General features: G+C 55.2%; 1 protein-coding gene across 7 annotated transcripts in view; it reads left to right on the top strand.

The window, feature by feature from the left end:
* Positions 1–20498, top strand: part of XRRA1 (X-ray radiation resistance associated 1) — an 81199-nt gene that overhangs the window by 37407 nt on the left and 23294 nt on the right. For all 7 annotated transcript variants that reach the window (XR_014469844.1, XR_014469843.1, XM_083170495.1 and 4 more), the window contains exons 7-11: positions 11178–11311; positions 11405–11509; positions 14595–14812; positions 17932–17981; positions 18112–18240. Coding sequence is in view for 5 of the 7 variants with exons in the window: in XM_083170495.1 (XP_083026621.1) it covers positions 11178–11311; positions 11405–11509; positions 14595–14812; positions 17932–17981; positions 18112–18240 (636 nt within the window). In the remaining 2 variants the exon portion in view is untranslated. The remainder of the gene's footprint in view (positions 1–11177; positions 11312–11404; positions 11510–14594; positions 14813–17931; positions 17982–18111; positions 18241–20498) is intronic.

Raw genomic sequence — 20498 nt, forward strand, 5'->3', positions numbered from 1 at the left:
GCTCCTCCCACTATATAACTCTCAGTCTGTGGCTTCCTGCTGCCTCCATTCCCCTCCTCACATCATGTCACTGCCCCTGTCACATGCAGCTCTGTCCTCACTGACACATCACTCATCTCCTGATATACTCTGTGCTGCTGGGGACCCTGCTCCTCCCACTATATAACTCTCAGTCTGTGGCTTCCTGATGCCCCCATTCCCTCCTCACATCATGTCACTGCCCCTGTCACCTGCAGCCCTGTTCTCACTGACACATCACTCATCTCCTGATATACTCTGTGCTGCTGGGGACCTTGCTCCTCCCACTATATAACTCTCAGTCTGTGGCTTCCTGCTGCCTCCATTCCCCTCCTCACATCAGGTCACTGCCCCTGTCACATGCAGCCCTGTCCTCACTGACACATTACTCATCTCCTGATATACTCTGTGCTGCTGGGGACCATGCTCCTCCCACTATATAACTCTCAGTCTGTGGCTTCCTGCTGCCCCTATTCCCCTCCTCACATCATGTCACTGCCCCTGTCACCTGCAGCCCTGTTCTCACTGACACATCACTCATCTCCTGATATACTCTGTGCTGCTGGGGACCTTGCTCCTCCCACTATATAACTCTCAGTCTGTGGCTTCCTGCTGCCTCCATTCCCCTCCTCACATCAGGTCACTGCCCCTGTCACATGCAGCCCTGTCCTCACTGACACATTACTCATCTCCTGATATACTCTGTGCTGCTGGGGACCCTGCTCCTCCCACTATATAACTCTCAGTCTGTGGCTTCCTGCTGCCTCCATTCCCCTCCTCACATCATGTCACTGCCCCTGTCACATGCAGCAATGTCCTCACTGACACATCACTCATCCCCTGATATACTCTGTGCTGCTGGGGACCCTGCTCCTCCCACTATATAACTCTCAGTCTGTGGCTTCCTGCTGCCTCCATTCCCCTCCTCACATCATGTCACTGCCCCTGTCACATGCAGCTCTGTCCTCACTGACACATCACTCATCTCCTGATATACTCTGTGCTGCTGGGGACCATGCTCCTCCCACTATATAACTCTCAGTCTGTGGCTTCCTGCTGCCCCTATTCCCCTCCTCACATCATGTCACTGCCCCTGTCACATGCAGCCCTGTCCTCACTGACACATCACACATCTCCTGATATACTCTGTGCTGCTGGGGACCATGCTCCTCCCACTATATAACTCTCAGTCTGTGGCTTCCTGCTGCCCCCATTCCCCTCCTCACATCATGTCACTGCCCCTGTCACATGCAGCTCTGTCCTCACTGACACATCACTCATCTCCTGATATACTCTGTGCTGCTGGGGACCCTGCTCCTCCCACTATATAACTCTCAGTCTGTGGCTTCCTGATGCCCCCATTCCCTCCTCACATCATGTCACTGCCCCTGTCACCTGCAGCCCTGTTCTCACTGACACATCACTCATCTCCTGATATACTCTGTGCTGCTGGGGACCTTGCTCCTCCCACTATATAACTCTCAGTCTGTGGCTTCCTGCTGCCTCCATTCCCCTCCTCACATCAGGTCACTGCCCCTGTCACATGCAGCCCTGTCCTCACTGACACATTACTCATCTCCTGATATACTCTGTGCTGCTGGTGACCCTGCTCCTCCCACTTTATAACTCTCAGTCTGTGGCTTCCTGCTGCCTCCATTCCCCTCCTCACATCATGTCACTGCCCCTGTCACATGCAGCAATGTCCTCACTGACACATCACTCATCCCCTGATATACTCTGTGCTGCTGGGGACCCTGCTCCTCCCACTATATAACTCTCAGTCTGTGGCTTCCTGCTGCCTCCATTCCCCTCCTCACATCATGTCACTGCCCCTGTCACATGCAGCTCTGTCCTCACTGACACATCACTCATCTCCTGATATACTCTGTGCTGCTGGGGACCATGCTCCTCCCACTATATAACTCTCAGTCTGTGGCTTCCTGCTGCCCCTATTCCCCTCCTCACATCATGTCACTGCCCCTGTCACATGCAGCCCTGTCCTCACTGACACATCACACATCTCCTGATATACTCTGTGCTGCTGGGGACCCTGCTCCTCCCACTATATAACTCTCAGTCTGTGGCTTCCTGCTGCCTCCATTCCCCTCCTCACATCATGTCACTGCCCCTGTCACATGCAGCTCTGTCCTCACTGACACATCACTCATCTCCTGATATACTCTGTGCTGCTGGGGACCCTGCTCCTTCCACTATATAACTCTCAGTCTGTGGCTTCCTGCTGCCTCCATTCCCCTCCTCACATCGTGTCACTGCCCCTGTCACATGCAGCCTTGTCCTCACTGACACATCACTCATCTCCTGATATACTCTGTGCTGCTGGGAACCCTGCTCCTCCCACTATATAACTCTCAGTCTGTGGCTTCCTGCTGCCTCCATTCCCCTCCTCACATCATGTCACTGCCCTGTCACATGCAGCTCTGTCCTCACTGACACATCACTCATCTCCTGATATTCTCTGTGCTGCTGGGGACCCTGCTCCTCCCACTATATAACTCTCAGTCTGTGGCTTCCTGATGCCCCCATTCCCTCCTCACATCATGTCACTGCCCCTGTCACCTGCAGCCCTGTCCTCACTGACACATCCCTCATCTCCTGATATACTCTGTGCTGCTGGGGACCCTGCTCCTCCCACTATATAACTCTCAGTCTGTGGCTTCCTGCTGCCTCCATTCCCCTCCTCACATCATGTCACTGCCCCTGTCACATGCAGCCCTGTCCTCACTGACACATCACTCGTCTCCTGATATACTCTGTGCTGCTGAGGACCTTGCTCCTCCCACTATATAACGCTCAGTCTGTGGCTTCCTGCTGCCCCCATTCCCCTCCTCACATCATGTCACTGCCCCTGTCACATGCAGCCCTGTCCTCACTGACACATCACTCATCTCCTGATATACTCTGTGCTGCTGGGGACCCTGTGCCTCCCACTATATAACTCTCAGTCTGTGGCTTCCTGCTGCCTCCATTCCCCTCCTCACATCAGGTCACTGCCCCTGTCACATGCAGCCCTGTCCTCACTGACACATCACTCATCTCCTGATATACTCTGTGCTGCTGGGGACCTTGCTCCTCCCACTATATAACTCTCAGTCTGTGGCTTCCTGCTGCCTCCATTCCCCTCCTCACATCATGTCACTGCCCCTGTCACATGCAGCTCTGTCCTCACTGACACATCACTCATCTCCTGATATACTCTGTGCTGCTGGGGACCCTGCTCCTCCCACTATATAACTCTCAGTCTGTGGCTTCCTGATGCCCCCATTCCCTCCTCACATCATGTCACTGCCCCTGTCACCTGCAGCCCTGTTCTCACTGACACATCACTCATCTCCTGATATACTCTGTGCTGCTGGGGACCTTGCTCCTCCCACTATATAACTCTCAGTCTGTGGCTTCCTGCTGCCTCCATTCCCCTCCTCACATCAGGTCACTGCCCCTGTCACATGCAGCCCTGTCCTCACTGACACATTACTCATCTCCTGATATACTCTGTGCTGCTGGGGACCATGCTCCTCCCACTATATAACTCTCAGTCTGTGGCTTCCTGCTGCCCCTATTCCCCTCCTCACATCATGTCACTGCCCCTGTCACCTGCAGCCCTGTTCTCACTGACACATCACTCATCTCCTGATATACTCTGTGCTGCTGGGGACCTTGCTCCTCCCACTATATAACTCTCAGTCTGTGGCTTCCTGCTGCCTCCATTCCCCTCCTCACATCAGGTCACTGCCCCTGTCACATGCAGCCCTGTCCTCAGTGACACATTACTCATCTCCTGATATACTCTGTGCTGCTGGGGACCCTGCTCCTCCCACTATATAACTCTCAGTCTGTGGCTTCCTGCTGCCTCCATTCCCCTCCTCACATCATGTCACTGCCCCTGTCACATGCAGCTCTGTCCTCACTGACACATCACTCATCTCCTGATATACTCTGTGCTGCTGGGGACCCTGCTCCTCCCACTATATAACTCTCAGTCTGTGGCTTCCTGATGCCCCCATTCCCTCCTCACATCATGTCACTGCCCCTGTCACCTGCAGCCCTGTTCTCACTGCCACATCACTCATCTCCTGATATACTCTGTGCTGCTGGGGACCTTGCTCCTCCCACTATATAACTCTCAGTCTGTGGCTTCCTGCTGCCTCCATTCCCCTCCTCACATCAGGTCACTGCCCCTGTCACATGCAGCCCTGTCCTCACTGACACATTACTCATCTCCTGATATACTCTGTGCTGCTGGTGACCCTGCTCCTCCCACTATATAACTCTCAGTCTGTGGCTTCCTGCTGCCTCCATTCCCCTCCTCACATCATGTCACTGCCCCTGTCACATGCAGCAATGTCCTCACTGACACATCACTCATCCCCTGATATACTCTGTGCTGCTGGGGACCCTGCTCCTCCCACTATATAACTCTCAGTCTGTGGCTTCCTGCTGCCTCCATTCCCCTCCTCACATCATGTCACTGCCCCTGTCACATGCAGCTCTGTCCTCACTGACACATCACTCATCTCCTGATATACTCTGTGCTGCTGGGGACCATGCTCCTCCCACTATATAACTCTCAGTCTGTGGCTTCCTGCTGCCCCTATTCCCCTCCTCACATCATGTCACTGCCCCTGTCACATGCAGCCCTGTCCTCACTGACACATCACACATCTCCTGATATACTCTGTGCTGCTGGGGACCTTGCTCCTCCCACTATATAACTCTCAGTCTGTGGCTTCCTGCTGCCTCCATTCCCCTCCTCACATCATGTCACTGCCCCTGTCACATGCAGCTCTGTCCTCACTGACACATCACTCATCTCCTGATATACTCTGTGCTGCTGGGGACCCTGCTCCTCCCACTATATAACTCTCAGTCTGTGGCTTCCTGATGCCCCCATTCCCTCCTCACATCATGTCACTGCCCCTGTCACATGCAGCCCTGTCCTCACTGACACCTCACTCATCTCCTGATATACTCTGTGCTGCTGGTGACCCTGCCCCTCCCACTATATAACTCTCAGTCTGTGGCTTCCTGCTGCCTCCATTCCCCTTCTCACATCATGTCACTGCCCCTGTCACATGCAGCCCTGCCCTCACTGACACATCACTCATCTCCTGATATACTCTGTGCTGCTGGTGGACCCTGCTCCTCCCACTAGATAACTCTCAGTCTGTGGCTTCCTGCTGCCTCCATTCCCCTTCTCACATCATGTCACTGCCCCTGTCATATGCAGCCCTGTCCTCACTGACACATCACTCATCTCCTGATATACTCTGTGCTGCTGGGGACCCTGCTCCTCCCACTATATAACTCTTAGTCTGTGACTTCCTGCTGTCTCCATTCCCCTCCTTACATCATGTCACTGCCCCTGTCACATGCAGCCCTGTCCTCACTGACACATCACTCGTCTCCTGATATACTCTGTGCTGCTGAGGACCTTGCTCCTCCCACTATATAACGCTCAGTCTGTGGCTTCCTGCTGCCCCCATTCCCCTCCTCACATCATGTCACTGCCCCTGTCACATGCCGCCCTGTCCTCACTGACACATCCCTCATCTCCTGATATACTCTGTGCTGCTGGGGACCCTGCTCCTCCCACTATATAACTCTCAGTCTGTGGCTTCCTGCTGCCTCCATTCCCCTCCTCACATCATGTCACTGCCCCTGTCACATGCAGCTCTGTCCTCACTGACACATCACTCATCTCCTGATATACTCTGTGCTGCTGGGGACCCTGCTCCTCCCACTATATAACTCTCAGTCTGTGGCTTCCTGATGCCCCCATTCCCTCCTCACATCATGTCACTGCCCCTGTCACCTGCAGCCCTGTTCTCACTGACACATCACTCATCTCCTGATATACTCTGTGCTGCTGGGGACCTTGCTCCTCCCACTATATAACTCTCAGTCTGTGGCTTCCTGCTGCCTCCATTCCCCTCCTCACATCAGGTCACTGCCCCTGTCACATGCAGCCCTGTCCTCACTGACACATTACTCATCTCCTGATATACTCTGTGCTGCTGGGGACCATGCTCCTCCCACTATATAACTCTCAGTCTGTGGCTTCCTGCTGCCCCTATTCCCCTCCTCACATCATGTCACTGCCCCTGTCACCTGCAGCCCTGTTCTCACTGACACATCACTCATCTCCTGATATACTCTGTGCTGCTGGGGACCTTGCTCCTCCCACTATATAACTCTCAGTCTGTGGCTTCCTGCTGCCTCCATTCCCCTCCTCACATCAGGTCACTGCCCCTGTCACATGCAGCCCTGTCCTCACTGACACATTACTCATCTCCTGATATACTCTGTGCTGCTGGGGACCCTGCTCCTCCCACTATATAACTCTCAGTCTGTGGCTTCCTGCTGCCTCCATTCCCCTCCTCACATCATGTCACTGCCCCTGTCACATGCAGCTCTGTCCTCACTGACACATCACTCATCTCCTGATATACTCTGTGCTGCTGGGGACCCTGCTCCTCCCACTATATAACTCTCAGTCTGTGGCTTCCTGATGCCCCCATTCCCTCCTCACATCATGTCACTGCCCCTGTCACCTGCAGCCCTGTTCTCACTGACACATCACTCATCTCCTGATATACTCTGTGCTGCTGGGGACCTTGCTCCTCCCACTATATAACTCTTAGTCTGTGGCTTCCTGCTGCCTCCATTCCCCTCCTCACATCAGGTCACTGCCCCTGTCACATGCAGCCCTGTCCTCACTGACACATTACTCATCTCCTGATATACTCTGTGCTGCTGGTGACCCTGCTCCTCCCACTATATAACTCTCAGTCTGTGGCTTCCTGCTGCCTCCATTCCCCTCCTCACATCATGTCACTGCCCCTGTCACATGCAGCAATGTCCTCACTGACACATCACTCATCCCCTGATATACTCTGTGCTGCTGGGGACCCTGCTCCTCCCACTATATAACTCTCAGTCTGTGGCTTCCTGCTGCCTCCATTCCCCTCCTCACATCATGTCACTGCCCCTGTCACATGCAGCTCTGTCCTCACTGACACATCACTCATCTCCTGATATACTCTGTGCTGCTGGGGACCATGCTCCTCCCACTATATAACTCTCAGTCTGTGGCTTCCTGCTGCCCCTATTCCCCTCCTCACATCATGTCACTGCCCCTGTCACATGCAGCCCTGTCCTCACTGACACATCACACATCTCCTGATATACTCTGTGCTGCTGGGGACCCTGCTCCTCCCACTATATAACTCTCAGTCTGTGGCTTCCTGCTGCCTCCATTCCCCTCCTCACATCATGTCACTGCCCTGTCACATGCAGCTCTGTCCTCACTGACACATCACTCATCTCCTGATATACTCTGTGCTGCTGGGGACCCTGCTCCTTCCACTATATAACTCTCAGTCTGTGGCTTCCTGCTGCCTCCATTCCCCTCCTCACATCGTGTCACTGCCCCTGTCACATGCAGCCTTGTCCTCACTGACACATCACTCATCTCCTGATATACTCTGTGCTGCTGGGAACCCTGCTCCTCCCACTATATAACTCTTAGTCTGTGGCTTCCTGCTGCCTCCATTCCCCTCCTCACATCATGTCACTGCCCTGTCACATGCAGCTCTGTCCTCACTGACACATCACTCATCTCCTGATATTCTCTGTGCTGCTGGGGACCCTGCTCCTCCCACTATATAACTCTCAGTCTGTGGCTTCCTGATGCCCCCATTCCCTCCTCACATCATGTCACTGCCCCTGTCACCTGCAGCCCTGTCCTCACTGACACATCCCTCATCTCCTGATATACTCTGTGCTGCTGGGGACCCTGCTCCTCCCACTATATAACTCTCAGTCTGTGGCTTCCTGCTGCCTCCATTCCCCTCCTCACATCATGTCACTGCCCCTGTCACATGCAGCCCTGTCCTCACTGACACATCACTCGTCTCCTGATATACTCTGTGCTGCTGAGGACCTTGCTCCTCCCACTATATAACGCTCAGTCTGTGGCTTCCTGCTGCCCCCATTCCCCTCCTCACATCATGTCACTGCCCCTGTCACATGCAGCCCTGTCCTCACTGACACATCACTCATCTCCTGATATACTCTGTGCTGCTGGGGACCATGCTCCTCCCACTATGTAACTCTCAGTCTGTGGCTCCCTGCTGCCTCCATTCCCCTCCTCACATCATGTCACTGCCCCTGTCACATGCAGCCCTGTCCTCACTGACACATCACTCATCTCCTGATATACTCCGTGCTGCTGGGGACCCTGCTCCTCCCACTATATAACTCTCAGTCTGTGGCTTCCTGATGCCCCCATTCCCTCCTCACATCATGTCACTGCCCCTGTCACATGCAGCCCTGTCCTCACTGACACATCACTCATCTCCTGATATACTCTGTGCTGCTGGGGACCCTGCTCCTCCCACTATATAACTCTCAGTCTGTGGCTTCCTGATGCCCCCATTCCCTCCTCACATCATGTCACTGCCCCTGTCACCTGCAGCCCTGTTCTCACTGACACATCACTCATCTCCTGATATACTCTGTGCTGCTGGGGACCTTGCTCCTCCCACTATATAACTCTCAGTCTGTGGCTTCCTGCTGCCTCCATTCCCCTCCTCACATCAGGTCACTGCCCCTGTCACATGCAGCCCTGTCCTCACTGACACATTACTCATCTCCTGATATACTCTGTGCTGCTGGGGACCATGCTCCTCCCACTATATAACTCTCAGTCTGTGGCTTCCTGCTGCCCCTATTCCCCTCCTCACATCATGTCACTGCCCCTGTCACCTGCAGCCCTGTTCTCACTGACACATCACTCATCTCCTGATATACTCTGTGCTGCTGGGGACCTTGCTCCTCCCACTATATAACTCTCAGTCTGTGGCTTCCTGCTGCCTCCATTCCCCTCCTCACATCAGGTCACTGCCCCTGTCACATGCAGCCCTGTCCTCACTGACACATTACTCATCTCCTGATATACTCTGTGCTGCTGGGGACCCTGCTCCTCCCACTATATAACTCTCAGTCTGTGGCTTCCTGCTGCCTCCATTCCCCTCCTCACATCATGTCACTGCCCCTGTCACATGCAGCTCTGTCCTCACTGACACATCACTCATCTCCTGATATACTCTGTGCTGCTGGGGACCCTGCTCCTCCCACTATATAACTCTCAGTCTGTGGCTTCCTGATGCCCCCATTCCCTCCTCACATCATGTCACTGCCCCTGTCACCTGCAGCCCTGTTCTCACTGCCACATCACTCATCTCCTGATATACTCTGTGCTGCTGGGGACCTTGCTCCTCCCACTATATAACTCTCAGTCTGTGGCTTCCTGTTGCCTCCATTCCCCTCCTCACATCAGGTCACTGCCCCTGTCACATGCAGCCCTGTCCTCACTGACACATTACTCATCTCCTGATATACTCTGTGCTGCTGGTGACCCTGCTCCTCCCACTATATAACTCTCAGTCTGTGGCTTCCTGCTGCCTCCATACCCCTCCTCACATCATGTCACTGCCCCTGTCACATGCAGCAATGTCCTCACTGACACATCACTCATCCCCTGATATACTCTGTGCTGCTGGGGACCCTGCTCCTCCCACTATATAACTCTCAGTCTGTGGCTTCCTGCTGCCTCCATTCCCCTCCTCACATCATGTCACTGCCCCTGTCACATGCAGCTCTGTCCTCACTGACACATCACTCATCTCCTGATATACTCTGTGCTGCTGGGTACCATGCTCCTCCCACTATATAACTCTCAGTCTGTGGCTTCCTGCTGCCCCTATTCCCCTCCTCACATCATGTCACTGCCCCTGTCACATGCAGCCCTGTCCTCACTGACACATCACACATCTCCTGATATACTCTGTGCTGCTGGGGACCCTGCTCCTCCCACTATATAACTCTCAGTCTGTGGCTTCCTGCTGCCCCCATTCCCCTCCTCACATCATGTCACTGCCCCTGTCACATGCAGCCCTGCCCTCACTGACACATCACTCATCTCCTGATATACTCTGTGCTGCTGGGGACCCTGCTCCTCCCACTATATAACTCTCAGTCTGTGGCTTCCTGCTGCCCCCATTCCCCTCCTCACATCATGTCACTGCCCCTGTTACACACAGCCGTGTCCTCACTGACACATCACTCATCTCCTGATATACTCTGTGCTGCTGGGGACCCTGCTCCTCCCACTATATAACTCTCAGTCTGTGGCTTCCTGCTGCCCCCATTCCCCTCCTCACATCATGTCACTGCCCCTGTCACATGCAGCCCTGTCCTCACTTACACATCACTCATCTCCTGATATACTCTGTGCTGCTGGGGACCATGCTCCTCCCACTATATAACTCTCAGTCTGTGGCTTCCTGCTGCCTCCATTCCCCCTCACATCATGTCACTACTCATCACATGCATCCCTGTCCTCACTGACACATCACTCATCTCCTGATATACTCTGTGCTGCTGGGGACCCTGCTCCTCCCACTATATAACTCTCAGTCTGTGGCTTCCTGATGCCCCCATTCCCTCCTCACATCATGTCACTGCCCCTGTCACATGCAGCCCTGTCCTCACTGACACATTACTCATCTCCTGATATACTCTGTGCTGCTGGTGACCCTGCTCCTCCCACTATATAACTCTCAGTCTGTGGCTTCCTGCTGCCTCCATTCCCCTCCTCACATCATGTCACTGCCCCTGTCACATGCAGCAATGTCCTCACTGACACATCACTCATCCCCTGATATACTCTGTGCTGCTGGGGACCTTGCTCCTCCCACTATATAACTCTCAGTCTGTGGCTTCCTGCTGCCCCCATTCCCCTCCTCACATCATGTCACTGCCCCTGTCACATGCAGCAATGTCCTCACTGACACATCACTCATCCCCTGATATACTCTGTGCTGCTGGGGACCCTGCTCCTCCCACTATATAACTCTCAGTCTGTGGCTTCCTGCTGCCTCCATTCCCCTCCTCACATCATGTCACTGCCCCTGTCACATGCAGCCCTGTCCTCACTGACACATCACTCATCTCCTGATATACTCTGTGCTGCTGGGACCCCTGCTCCTCCCACTATATAACTCTCAGTATGTGGCTGCGCATATGACCGAGCCCCACAGATAACACTGGCTGATCACTGTGTACACTTTGTATCTTAGGTGCTAAATCTTTCCTACAACAGTCTGTCTCCCAGGGATATAGCACAGCTGGGGTTGCTCCCCCGGCTCCGAGTACTCTACCTGTCAGGAAATGGACTATCACATCTTCCTGTGGACCTGAGTGTGTCACCTTGGTATGTACCACCCGGGACTCACACATTCATATGTGACCCCCCGCTGCCCAGAATGCCCAATATACCGTGCAGTAACATTGTATCTGTGTACAGGGGTGATGCCGGAAATACAATGTTTCCGTATCTGGAGATCCTGATGTTGGACGACAACCAGCTTTCCCACCCGGCTGTATTTAGCAGCCTGGCCGGCCTGAAAAGGTAACGTACATGACTCCCCAGAGGCGCGAGTGTCCCCCAAGTGTTACAGTGAAATGTGGATGAAGAAATGTCAGCAAGAAAATACAATGTACAATAATGGTCAGTCAGTGATTACGGTCAGTGAACAAATGTGTGGGTCCCCTGACGTTACAAACTTAGGGTCCTTCTCCGCTGTTCCCATCACGTATAATACTTTTTATCTAAATTCCCGCCCCTACAGGGGACAGGGGGAGACTGTCAGCGAGAGGGAGGAAAGAAGCTAGGGGCATAGAGAGGTGTGACAGAGCGGGAGTGAGGATTGAGAAATAGAGGGGGCGGGGGATGGACCCAAATAGGGGAGAGACAGCAGGAGAGAAAGAGGGTGAAAGACTGGGTGGGTGATAGCACATGAGAGAAAGAAAGGGGGACTGGGAGCGAAAAAGAGGAAAGATTGGGAGGGTGGGGGGGGGGGTTAAACCAAGAGAGAGAGAGGGGGGGGGGGTTATGTGATGTGAGGTGATGGAGGGTGAGGTGACGGGGGCGAGAGAGGGTAAGGTGACAGGGGGTTAGGTGAGAGGAGGTGAGTTGACCAAGGGATAGGTGAGAGGGGGCAATAGAAAGGGTGAGGTGACAGGTGAAGTGCAGGGGGGAGTGTGGGGTGATGGGGGGGGGGGGTTTGAGGTGACGGAAGAGCGGGAGGGGGTTTGGTGACCAGGAGTGAGGAACCCAAGGGCTAGGTGAGAAGGGGTAAGGCAACCCGGGGCTTTAGAGAGGGTGAGGTGCTGGCGGGAAAGGGGGGGTGACGGGAGCTGGGGGGGGGGGTTAGGTCATTAAGGGTTACCTGAGAAGGGGATGATGCAACAGAAGATGATAGAGAGGGAGGTGCTGCTTGGCAACATGCCCCCTGGCCGCTGCTCGGCAACATGCCCCCTAGACACTGCTCGGCAACATGCCTCCTGGCCGCTGCTCGGCAACATGCCTCCTGGCCGCTGCTCGGCAACATGCCCCCTAGACACTGCTCGGCAACATGCCTCCTGGCCGCTGCTCGGCAACATGCCTCCTGGCCGCTGCTCGGCAACATGCCTCCTGGCCGCTCTCGGCAACATGCCCCCTGGCCGCTGCTCGGCAACATGCCCCCTAGACACTGCTCGGCAACATGCCTCCTGGCCGCTGCTCGGCAACATGCCTCCTGGCCGCTGCTCGGCAACATGCCTCCTGGCCGCTCTCGGCAACATGCCCCCTGGCCGCTGCTCGGCAACATGCCTCCTGGCCGCTGCTCGGCAACATGCCCCCTGGCCGCTGCTCGGCAACATGCCTCCTGGCCGCTCTCGGCAACATGACCCCTGGCCGCTGCTCAGCAACATGCCCCCTGGCCGCTGCTCGGCAACATGCCTCCTGGCCGCTGCTTGGCAACATGCCCCCTGGACGCTGCTCGGCAACATGCCTCCTGGCCGCTCTCGGCAACATGCCCCCTGGCCGCTGCTCGGCAACATGCCCCCTGGCCGCTGCTCGGCAACATGCCTCCTGGCCGCTCTCGGCAACATGCCCCCTGGCCGCTGCTCGGCAACATGCCCCCTGGCCGCTGCTCTGCAACATGCCTCCTGGCCGCTGCTCGGCAACATGCCCCCTGGCCGCTGCTCGGCAACATGCCCACTGGCCGCTGCTCGGCAACATGCCCCCTGGCCGCTGCTCGGCAACATGCCCCCTGGCCGCTGCTCGGCAACATGCCGCCCGGCCGCTGCTCGGCAACATGGCTGCTGCTCGGCACCATGCCCCCCGGCTTCCACAGCTCTGCCTGCATCAGGTCGCGTGCCCGGTGACCCGCTCAGTTTCTAAAACGGAGTCCCGGGTCCGCTATTTGGAGTAAAATATGTGCTATAGTGAGTATTTGCGAACCCTGTCAGTGTATAAAAGATTTAGGGGCCCATTTATCATGGATCACATTTACAGTAAAATGTGATCCTAACGGCTTGATGTATTATTATTATTTTATTTATAAGGCGCCACAAGTGTTTTGCAGCGCCGTACAAAGGAACAATACAGGGAGACAAAGCTTGGCATAACATTGAGTAAGTAACAAAAATAGAGTACAAATAAAGAGCGCCACAGATCAATACACATTACAGCTTGGATATAAGTAGTGAGGACTCAATCAACATACAACTAGAGGCTTGAGGCAATGATGGAGATGAGTATGCAGACGAAGATGGTCACTGAGTGTTGGAGTATAGAAGTGCTGTGAGTGACATGTGAAGAGAAGTGGGCTTAGACGACAGGAGGGAAGTGGGCCCTGCTCGGAGGAGCTTACAATCTAGTAATCATCCCCGGCTCGCAGGGACAGGGCTCGGTAAGGAGCCTGTCACTGCGATGTGCTGAGCCTGAAGTCCTGCTTTCAGGTGCGGGCTTCTCTCGTTCTCAGCCCTGCTGGCCTGGCTCCTGGCTGCTGCTTCCTGCTGGCTCCGAGCTGTTACTGGCCTGTCACTTTCAAAAAAGAACGCCGAGCGCTATGAGCAGGCAGCGAAGGTAGTTAGCAAAGTGCGGAACAGCTAATACAGGCGGTGGCCATGTCGGGGCATGGAAGCTCTGGGGCCCTTAAGATTGCTGGGGCCCGTCACACTTGTCTCCCTTGACCCCCCCCCCCCTGTTGCCGACCCTGCATATGCGGTTAGCTCTGACCCCCCGCTGATCCGCACTGTGCGGTATGTAGCCTATAGGCTAAAATGGGCTACCGCCATCTCAGAATGGCAGTAGCCCGGGGATGCGATGCGCGCTGCCCGATGTTGATACATCAGCCAGCTTTGCATCCCCCATAGAGACCTGGTTCAGGTGTGGTTGAAGTTGTCATTGCTTACTTATATAGTGATCCAGCAGGGGGCGCCACATCTGCAGCATTAGTAAGCAGCGTTGGAACATTAGAAACTCCATCTGGCCGCTTGCGTGACCAATAGGATCTCACAAGGCGACCACCACAGCTCCGACCGAGAGGCCAGGAAATCTCTGTTATCCACTATAGATCTCCCTTAGGTTACCCTATGTATGTAATCATATACTGCATAGTGTGTAAGTACTGTGGTTAATAAACACCGGCGTCTTTTGCACTTTGCAGTTTACGGATGTTGAACCTGGACAGAAATGCCATCGTTACCGTACCATACCTACACGAGTCACCTAGCACAGAGGCCGAGCCAACTGGTATCGTGGGCACGAGCAGCTACGGGAAGCAGGAGGTAGAGGGAAGAGGACCTGCCGAGGACCCCAGCGAGCTAGCAGAGGACAAACTGGAGTACATCATTCTGCCCAATGGGAAGGATACAGACAGAACAGGTGGGCGAGCCTGAAAGGCATCGAGATGATTTAGCCTGAGACCCCCAACGTTTACCTGTATGTGCCGGCTACAGGTCTGCTCCCGGGGCCCAGTGTTCCTGTAATCCTCGGTAGCTGCCGGCTATGGGTCTGCTCCCAGGGCCTAGTGTTCCTGTAATCCCCACCTAGCTGCCGGCTACTGGTCTGCTCCCGGGGCCTAGTGTTCCTGTAATCCCCCCAAGCTTCCGGCTACTGGTCTGCTCCCGGGGCCTAGTGTTCCTGTAATCCTCCCCAGCTGCCGGCTACAGGTCTGCTCCCGGTGCCTAGTGTTCCTGTAATCCCCCCCTAGCTGCCGGCTACAGGTCTGCTCCCGGGGCCTAGTGTTCCTGTAATCCCCCCTAGCTGCCTCCTACAGGTCTGCTCCCGGGGCCTAGTGTTCCTGTAATCCTCCCTAGCTGCCGGCTACTGTTCTGCTCCCAGGGCCTAGTGTTCCTGTAATCCACCCTAGCTGCCGGCTACAGGTCTGCTCCCGGGGCCTAGTGTTCCTGTAATCCTCCCTAGCTGCCGCCTACAGGTCTGCTCCCGGGGCCTAGTGTTCCTGTAATCCACCCTAGCTGCCGGCTACAGGTCTGCTCCCGGGGCCTAGTGTTCCTGTAATCCTCCCTAGCTGCCGGCTACAGGTCTGCTCCCGGGCCTAGTGTTCCTGTAATCCACCCTAGCTGCCGGCTACAGGTCTGCTCCCGGGGTCTAGTCTTCCTGTAATCCCCCCTAGCTGCCGGCTATGGGTCTGCTCCTGGGGCCTAGTGTTCCTGTAATCCCCCCCTAGCTGGCGGCTACTGGTCTGCTCCCGGGGCCTAGTGTTCCTGTAATCCCCCCAAGTTTCCGGCTACTGGTCTGCTCCCGGGGCCTAGTGTTCCTGTAATCCTCCCCAGCTGCCGGCTACAGGTCTGCTCCCGGTGCCTAGTGTTCCTGTAATCCCCCCTAGCTGCCGGCTACAGGTCTGCTCCCGGGGCCTAGTGTTCCTGTAATCCCCCCTAGCTGCTGCCTACAGGTCTGCTCCCGGGGCCTAGTGTTCCTGTAATCCTCCCTAGCTGCCGCCTACAGGTCTGCTCCCGGGGCCTAGTGTTCCTGTAATCCTCCCTAGCTGCCGGCTACAGGTCTGCTCCCGGGCCTAGTGTTCCTGTAATCCCCTCTAGCTGCCGGCTACAGATCTGCTCCCGGGGCCTAGTGTTCCTGTAATCCTCCCCAGCTGCCGGCTACAGGTCTGCTCCCGGGGCCTAGTGTTCCTGTAATCCTCGGTAGCTGCTGGCTACAGGTCTGCTCCCGGGGCCTAGTGTTCCTGTAATCCTCCCTAGCTGCCGGCTACAGGTCTGCTCCCGGGGCCTAGTGGTCATGTAATCCTCCCCAGCTGCCGGCTATAGGTCTGCTCCCGGGGCCTAGTGTTCCTGTAATCCTCCCAGCTGCCGGCTACAGGTCTGCTCCCGGGGTCTAGTGTTCCTGTAATCCCCCCTAGCTGCCGGCTATGGGTCTGCTCCCGGGGCCTAGTGTTCCTGTAATCCCCCCCTAGCTGCCGGCTACTGGTCTGCTCCCGGGGCCTAGTGTTCCTGTAATCCCCCCAAGTTTCCAGCTACTGGTCTGCTCCCGGGGCCTAGTGTTCCTGTAATCCTACCCAGCTGCCGGCTACAGGTCTGCTCCCGGTGCCTAGTGTTCCTGTAATCCCCCCTAGCTGCCGGCTACAGGTCTGCTCCCGGGGCCTAGTGTTCCTGTAATCCCCCCTAGCTGCTGCCTACAGGTCTGCTCCCGGGGCCTAGTGTTCCTGTAATCCTCCCTAGCTGCCGCCTACAGGTCTGCTCCCGGGGCCTAGTGTTCCTGTAATCCTCCCTAGCTGCCGGCTACAGGTCTGCTCCCGGGCCTAGTGTTCCTGTAATCCACCCTAGCTGCCGGCTACAGGTCTGCACCCGGGGCCTAGTGTTCCTGTAATCCCCCCTAGCTGCCGGCTACAGGTCTGCTCCCGGGGCCTAGTGTTCCTGTAATCCTCCCTAGCTGCCGGCTACAGGTCTGCTCCCGGGGCCTAGTGTTCCTGTAATCCTCCCTAGCTGCCGGCTACAGGTCTGCTCCCGGGGCCTAGTGTTCCTGTAATCCTCCCTAGCTGCCGGCTACAGGTCTGCTCCCGGGGTCTAGTGTTCCTGTAATCCTCCCTAGCTGCCGGCTACAGGTCTGCTCCCGGGGCCTAGTGTTCCTGTAATCCTCCCTAGCTGCCGGCTACAGGTCTGCTCCCGGGGCCTAGTGTTCCTGTAATCCTCCCTAGCTGCCGGCTACAGGTCTGCTCCCTAGCCGGAAGCTAGGGGGGATTACAGGAACACTAGACCCCGGGAGCAGACCTGTAGCCGGCAGCTAGGGAGGATTACAGGAACACTAGGCCCCGGGAGCAGACCTGTAGCCGGAAGCTAGGGAGGATTACAGGAACACTAGGCCCCGGGAGCAGACCTGTAGCCGGCAGCTAGGGGGGATTACAGGAACACTAGGCCCCGGGAGCAGACCTGTAGCCCGCAGCTGGGGAGGATTACAGGGACACTAGGCCCCGTGAGCAGACCTGTAGCCGGCAGCTGGGAGGATTACAGGAACACTAGGCCCCGGGAGCAGACCTGTAGCCGGCAGCTAGGGAGGATTACAGGGACACTAGGCCCTGGGAGCAGACCCATAGCCGGCAGCTAGGGAGGATTACAGGAACACTAGGCCCCGGGAGCAGACCTGTAGCCGGCAGCTAGGGAGGATTACAGGGACACTAGGCCCTGGGAGCAGACCTGTAGCCGGCAGCTAGGGGAGGATTACAGGAACACTAGGCCCCGGGAGCAGACCTGTAGCCGGCAGCTAGGGGAGGATTACAGGAACACTAGGACCCGGGAGCAGACCAGTAGCCGGAAGCTAGGGAGGATTACAGGAACACTAGGCCCCAGGAGCAGACCTGTAGCCGGCAGCTGGGGAGGATTACAGGAACACTAGGCCCCGGGAGCAGACCTGTAGCCGGCAGCTAGGGAGGATTACAGGAACACTTCCGCCTACAGGTCTGCTCCCGAGCACAAGGGGGGAGTGTAGAAAATGTGATCATATTGAATAATTGGTATTTTATTTGTTTGCAGAAGTGATTTTCCGACCGTCCAGCAGCTGCGGGAAGTCTGCCCCTGAACAGGTTGGTACGTCGTAGTCTGTATCCACAAGAGTGGTGGTAATATTGGGGCTGTGTACTGGTGCCACCAGCACTGGTCCCTGTACTTTTATACTTATGGCCGGTGTCACAGTGGTCTCCTTCTGTCCATCAGAACCCCCTGGATACAGCCATCAGCTCCTCGTTCCTGCCCAGCTTCCTTCTGTCCTCCACAGAGCAAGTGTCTGATGCCGCGTCCCCTCCCTTTCTAACCCTGAGGTCCCTGAGCCTGGCTGACAACAAGGTGCGTGTGTATCTCCTTGTGTTCCTGTTGTCACGAGTCTGTGTCACACATTTAGGGGGAAATTAAGCAAATTCTTTAAAAAATAGGTGTATTCGTATCCAGAAATACACCTATTTTTTACACATTCGTATTTTTGGGATTTACTATCCAGAAAATACGCCAATTCGTATTCGTATTGATGGGACATTCGCATTTGTATTTACAAATATGAATGTCTACACCATCGAAGGAATACGACAGGAATCACCATTCAAAAGAATGGTCATTCCTGATTTACTAAGCGGCCGTATTGATAATACGGCTGCTAATTGGCGTAAAACGGCCGCGATTGCCGGCCAAATACGCCAGGAAAATAGACTTTATTTGGCTTTAGCCTGCACGGACTAGTGAGATCCGTGCCGGCTTCAGTGTGTAAAAAAGATAAAAATAAATACATTTAAAAAATGGCGTGGGGTCCCCCCACGGCCGTAACCAGCACCAGGCTCAAAGAGCCGGGGCTGGTTTAAAAAAATCAGAACAATTGACATAGGGCTACGCTGATTTTTTTAAACCAGACCCAGGTCCCAGGGCCGGGTCTGGTTCCCAAAATATGGGGGACAAAATGAATAGGGGTCCCCCGTATTTTAAGAACCAGCCCCAGGCCCAACCAGCCAGCAGGGTAATGCCACAGCCGGGGGACACTTATTTATAAGGTCCCAGAGCTAAAACATCACCCTACCGACCAGTCAGCCTGGCCAGGGAACCTGGGGGAGTGGGGAACCCCCAAAGAAGGGGTCCCCCTCCTCCAGAACTTACCTGCCCAGTCTAAAGCCTGGTGCTGTCCCCGGTACCCCTGGGTGTTGGGTACTGGGCTGATTAAGTAGTATTTATTGTCTAATACTGTGGAACTATGAGTCCCAGCAAGCCTCCCCGCATGCTGGAACTTGGAGAACCATAAGTCCCAGCATGCGGGGCATTAAAAGGCCAGCTGGAACTTGTAGTTCCACAGTAATAGAAATAGTTAAATAAACACACACTGACACACATGAAAAATAAAACTTTAATACATCCAAAGCCCACACATACTGATACTTACCTATCTTGGGCCCATAGGTAGGTCCCCGTCCATCGGTCCGGGAGTCCTGGGGTCCATAGTCCGGGAGTCCTGGGGTCCGTAGAAATCCTTTTGGGGACCCGTGGAAGGAAATTCTACTCACCACGGTCCTCCGGTGTAGATCGTCCTCTTGGTTCCGCCGGAGTCCAGGGATCTTGGAAAAAATAACAAACCGCAAAACCCGAAACCAGTGCACTGAATGGGAGAGCCGCTAAAGTTTCATCTTCAGCGCCTCTCCCCCGAATTATTCTATTGGCCGCCTAGCAGCCAATCAGAAGCTGAATTTCTCGGATCCTAATTGGCCGCTAGAATCGGGGGAGAGGCGCTGAAGATTAAACTTCAGCGGCTCTCCCATTCAGTGCGCTGGTTTCGTGTTTTGCGATTTTGCCGGAGGACCTTGGTGAGTAGAATTTACTTCCACAGGTCCCCTAAAGGATTTCTATGGACCCCAGGACTCCCGGACTACGGACACCCGGACCCCAGGACCTACGGGCTCAAGATAGGTAAGTATCAGTATGTGTGGGCTTTGGATGTATTAAAGTTTTATTTTTCATGTGTGTCAGTGTGTGTTTATTTAACTATTTCTATTACTGTGGAACTACAAGTTCCAGTGGGCCCTTTAATGCCCCGCATGCTGGGACTTTTAGTTCTCCAGGTCCCAGCATGCGGGGGAGGCTTGCTGGGACTCATAGTTCCACAGTATTAGACAATAGTTTTTATTTCTATTTTTTACACTGAATCAGCCCAGTACCCAACACCCAGGGGTACCGGGGAGAGCACCAGGCTTCAGCCTAAGCAGGTAAGCTCTGGAGGGGGGGACCCCTTCGTTGGGGGGGGGGGTTCCCCACTCCCCCAGGACCCCTGCTTAGGCTGACTGGTCAGTACGGTTAATGTTTTTGGCCGCGGGACCTTATATCATAAGTGTCCCCCGGCTGTGACATTACCCTGCTGGCTGGTTGGGCCTGGGGCTTGTTCTTAAAATACGGGGGACCCCTAGTCATTTTGTCCCCCGTATTTTGGGAACAAGACCCGGCCCTGGAGCCTGGGGCTGGTTTTAAAAAATCAGCGTAGCCCTATGTCAATTTTAAACCAGGCCCGTCTCTTTGAGCCTGGTGCTGGTTACGGCCGTGGGGGGGGACCCCACGCTGTTCTGTAAATGTATTTA

Source organism: Crinia signifera, chromosome 2, assembly GCF_055691185.1.
Source record: "Crinia signifera chromosome 2, ASM5569118v1, whole genome shotgun sequence".
Lineage (NCBI taxonomy): Eukaryota > Metazoa > Chordata > Amphibia > Anura > Myobatrachidae > Crinia > Crinia signifera.